This window comes from Alosa pseudoharengus, unplaced genomic scaffold (assembly GCF_046254945.1).
Source record: "Alosa pseudoharengus isolate Yale_2024_CS ecotype anadromous, Long Island Sound unplaced genomic scaffold, YU_APseudo_1.1 YU_APseudo_1.1_scf_3, whole genome shotgun sequence".
Classification (NCBI taxonomy): domain Eukaryota; kingdom Metazoa; phylum Chordata; class Actinopteri; order Clupeiformes; family Clupeidae; genus Alosa; species Alosa pseudoharengus.
In genome coordinates this window covers 18,687,808-18,692,807 of record NW_027468718.1, presented here as the reverse complement: position 1 = coordinate 18,692,807, position 5,000 = coordinate 18,687,808, and the positions used below count along the sequence as shown (strand labels likewise).

Below are 5,000 nucleotides of genomic sequence, written 5' to 3'. Positions count from 1 at the left end.
AAAGTGTGGCTATCGGAAGGGACGCGCTAATTAGTAGGGTGTCCGTGAGACACAAAGCCGGCATGACTGGGGCATTAATATTTATGATGTGGGAGAAAATGCCTGGTGGTTTTTTTTATGTCTTTTCGCTATGCCATGTCATTTACAAAAGAGAGAAACAAAATCTACATAACAGCTTAGGTTAGCAAAGGGAATGTTCACTCAAGGTGTTCAGATACACAATCATGCATATGCCAGCATGCACACACAGAAACATATAAATATACACAACCACACACACACACACACACACACACACACACACAATCACAACAAGCACAGGAAGACAAGGAAATCAATAAGATCATTAAGTTAAAACCTCAACCTTTCTCCCGGCCTCGACTAAAGACTTTGACGTCCTTCAGGTTCACTCCCAGGCCACTCCTCATGGTGACCACGTCCGAGGCATCGCGCTTGGCTCCTCTGCGGATGGAGCCGTTGGCATGGGCTCTGGAGATGGGCAGGGTGTGTGTGTGTGTGTGTGTGGGGGGGGGGGGGGGGGGGGGGCGTGAGGGGGTGAGGGAGTGGAGGTGTGAGTGGGGGGTGAAGGGAGGAAGTCAAACGTCAAAAGGTGATCAATGGCACTTATCTAATTAAAATGAAAACACACACACACACACACACACACACGCAATCACACACTCACACGCACACACACACATACACACACACATGCTTTAGCTCCCTGGGGATTCATTTACATATGTAAGGCAGCTGCCGCCTCCCAAGTGCAAGGGAACAGGCTTTGACCTTGGCAGTGTCACCCAGGGACGGGATGTGAAATTAGCATAACAGAGGCGGGGAGCCTCAGGAGACAGATGCCAAGAGCCCCGTGGGTGCCAGGCCACACTGAGGGGCACCAGGGCCGACCTTGCCCCCCCCCTCCTCCCTCTATGCCCCCACAACACTGAGCGCTCTAAGCCCCTTGGCATCACAGGGCGGGCTTTATGCAAGCCAGTATTCCTTTCAAAATCAATGACCAGGGGCAGAAGAGGAGGCAATTTGACCAAGGTTTAATCCATGTTTAGTCAATTCAGACCAAGACGGTCAAACAAGCTTTAAAGTCCTCCACTATTCTTTCCAGAGTATAATTTTTTTTCCCCATCTGAGAGCACCGGGGGTTTGTGGGACTCCAGCATCGCTCCAGCTGCTTCTCTGTGAGGCTTTGGAGCATCTGTTTTTTGCGGAATATCAAAATTCCCAACCACGTATCTTGCTGTGATCATGAACAGACCGGGCGACTCACCTGTCGGACCAGTAGAGGTAGGCTCCGAAGACGGCCACGGAGAACAGGTCCACGTTGGCGGCGGACAGCACGACCTCGCGGCTCTCGCCGGTCTCAAGGTCGATGCGCTCGATCTTGTCTGTGCGGGCATCGCACCAGTATAATCGGTTTTCCTGGAATGCAATTAGAGAGATGCACAACGTCAGAACAGAAAGGGAGGGGAAGGCGCCATCACACATGGGGGTCCATTTTATCAGTGAACGGATGGAGGAGAGGAGTCACTCCAGGGGTGAGGAGATCAGTGAGGATCAGAGAGAAAGAGAGAGAGAGAGAGAGAGAGAGATAGAGAGAGATAGAGAGAGAGAAAGAGAGAGAAAGAGAGAGAGAGAGAGAGAGAGTGTGTGAGAGCAGCAAGAACAGATAATGGTGGACACAGATTTGAAGGTAGATATAAACACAAAAACTGGATGTGGGAGTGAATGAATAGATGAATGAATGAATGGATGAATGAATGGATTGATGGATGGATGATGGATGGATGGATGGATGGATGGATGAATGGATGGATGGATGGATGCATGGATGGATGGATGGATGGATGAATGGATGGATGGGCAATAGAGGGAAAATGAAACAAAGAAATGAACCAAGGAATGAAAGCTGAACCTCAAAGTCGATGGAGATCCCGTTGGGCCAACCTATGCCAGTTGTGACCATGGTGACTTGATCGGAACCATCCAGACGGGCCCTGCCGATGCACGGGTTCTTGCCCCACTCCGTCCAGAACAGGTACCTGAGAACCAAAAATGGGACATCTCACCTCAACCTAAGTCTGACTTTCTCAGGTGACATGGCAGGTGAGCATTTGTATCTGTTTCCAGTCTACTTCCTGCACAACACTAACTCTCAGTCACTACCCCCACTCCACCCATCTCCACCCGAAGCCTCCACCTATTAACTTGACACCCAGCCGTATCTCATCAGACCAATGAAAAGGGTGGCTGCACTGATCCTCCACAAAACTTCCTCTCATCTCGCATTCTCTTCAGCAAAAAATGGCGGGCGGGTCGATTCGTTAATTTTAGTCGCAAGGTACAGATAGTCTGGCCTGATACACTGTTATTGCGGGAGCTCTGCTATCAGATGGGCGGGATAATAAAAAAGGAAAATAAAGAAACAAATAAAGAAACAAATAAACAAACAGAAAGGCATGCATAAGCCAGCAGCATCTCGTCCTTTTCAGCTCAGGCTGTAAACAAGTGTGAGTGCGTCTAGCGTACGAGGGGAGGAAACAGAAACAGAGACAGATAAACAAAATGTCTCTTCCTCTCAACGTGGCTGGAGCTTGTGTGTGTAGAGGCTGAAGGACGTAGGGCTGGACAGGAACACATCTCAGTGTCATCATGACCGATAAACACCTTAAGGGCCTGCTTAGGCTCAGATTACTAAATGGGCCCTCATTTTGTTGATGGCAAGCGAGTAAATTCATGCAACAAGCAAAAATGAACTATAAGTAATTTAATAATTTCAAAATCAATTTGCTAATTTAATTCCATGGGCAAGATCCTAGGAGCGAATAAGGATGAGTCATGATGATGCTGCCACAGAGTGCATCATTTATTTAATGTGTTGGACATTTCACTCAGAGCCCGAATTTGTTTATTGGCCATGAATGACATTAGGGCCCAGATTTGGAATGAGAATGAGAGGATGTCATTGTGGTAGCTAACCTCAACTTGACTATTTCTGCAGTTTTACCCAACACGTTTGCTAGTTTTTTTTTTTATTTCAGACTGAACCCTGCAATTCCATTCTATGTGTTCTACTTTTGCAAGCTTTGCCCTTGCAATAGCCTCTGGATTGCTGCCCTTTTACTGTATGTTGGTTTTTAGTGCATCTGTGCTCCCTATGCACTCATACCTACCCTCTCTGTGGGTGCACGGCGATAGCTCGGGGTTGGTCGAGACCCTCGGAGATCACCACCGAGCGGTACAGACCATTCAGGCGGGCAATCTCAATCAGATTGAGGCCATGGTCCGTCCAGTAGATGTTTCCTGGTAAGAAAATGAAAATAAGGGAGTAACCTCAAGGCCATTCACAACACATAACCCATAAGAACACCGTTATAGAATAAGTCAGAATGACATAAATAATATTCTCATAATTCCACTAGGAAAATGAAGCAGGATGCTACTATGTCTTCAAAAACAAATCAGACTTGAAAAACTTGAAAAAGGGGTGGGAAGAGAAGTGTTTTGGGATGATTTTTGGAAAGACTGTGCCACCCAAAACTCCAGTTGTGAAACACGGCACCTGCCAGACTTAACCCACCAGCGATCCAGTCGACGGCGATGCCCTCCACTCGGCTGATGCCCGTTGTGATGATGTCCTCTTTCCACGTCTGATCTCGCTTGGCCCGCGAGATGCGATTCATCCCCATGTCCGTCCAGTAGATCGTGTCATTGGCTGGGGGCACAAAGACATACTTCAGTCAGCTAACAGCTACAGTAACACTGCTACATACTACTAGTTAACTGATTGTTAGCTAACAGTCAGTTAACAGGGAGATATCCGTACACACTGCATCTCAGGCTATGCTCCGTAAAGTACTTTGACACAATGTCTATGGTTAATGATGCTATATCAATAAACATTTATTGATACTGAATTATTTCAGTAGCAGGCAGGTTCCTAACATAGGAATAAGTGTTGTGGATAGCAAAGCATTCATAAAGTGGTCATACTTAAAGTTGCCTTCTAGTGTAAGACTGGCTAAATTAGTATGCTCGCCTGGCAGCTAATTTGGCCTGTCGATGTACAATGGCTACAAATGCATTACACAGCATGAGTAATGGGAGAGTGAGTTACAGAACAAAATGCTGAATGAAGCCCAAAGCTATGAAGGCATATCTGGCAAGTTGTTATTTTATGAAGACGTAAATGGTTGCGCTATAGGTTAAGTTTGCAAGGAGACATAACACGTGAGCATGCCACACTATCCAGGGACGCACTCACACAGCTGTGGTAGCGGGGGCAGGAGTATTACTGTCAGTGCATGGCTTTATATAAAATTCTTCAACAGAAGCCTTATTACATGTAAATAAAGGTCTGCCTCGAATGCAGGCTTGCCCAAAATAAAGGCCTGTGGTTTGTGCAGCCTACAGTAAGTAGGCTAAATAACAGATCCACCACAATATGCGGTATGATGATTTTTTACGAGCAAGATGTTTTTGGTGCCCTACACGCACTGCATGTTCTTAAATAACAATGAAATATCATCAGTAATATTCGACCATTATTTTGTGTAAATGGGCTATGCATTGGGTTAGACACCAGGGGCCATATTCACAAAGCCTTTTATCTTACCACTAGGAGTACTCCTAAATAGCAATAAAAGATTTTAACTAGGAGTTTCTCTTATTAAGTTATTCACAAAGCCTTTCAGACCTACTCTTAGTAAGGAAAATTGACAACTCCTAAACTAAGAGTGAGTCTTCATTGCTATGGATGATTGCAATTGTAACATTATTAAATTAATCTGTTACTATGCCTATGCCTACGTTTGCAAAGAGGAGAACATTTTAATTTGATTCACAATAACGTTACATTTAATTTACATGTTGACAATGAGTAGCCTAGTTTTGGTAGTTGTTTGTGGCGTTATTGCATGTTAGTTATGCCTACAATGCAAAATTGCTTCCTCACAATTGGAAGCTCCTGTAGCCGCATAGGATTT

At 45.6% G+C, this 5,000-nt stretch overlaps 1 protein-coding gene across 1 annotated transcript in view; it reads right to left on the bottom strand.

Annotated features, from left to right (window-relative positions):
- Positions 1-5,000, bottom strand: part of LOC143099866 (low-density lipoprotein receptor-related protein 1B-like) — a 161,116-nt gene that overhangs the window by 100,434 nt on the left and 55,682 nt on the right. Inside the window, exons 18-22 of the mRNA XM_076262776.1 lie at positions 3,596-3,730; positions 3,189-3,318; positions 1,931-2,057; positions 1,286-1,398; positions 365-489 (exon numbers count right to left, since the gene is read on the bottom strand). Of these exons, the coding sequence (XP_076118891.1) occupies positions 365-489; positions 1,286-1,398; positions 1,931-2,057; positions 3,189-3,318; positions 3,596-3,730 (630 nt within the window). The remainder of the gene's footprint in view (positions 1-364; positions 490-1,285; positions 1,399-1,930; positions 2,058-3,188; positions 3,319-3,595; positions 3,731-5,000) is intronic.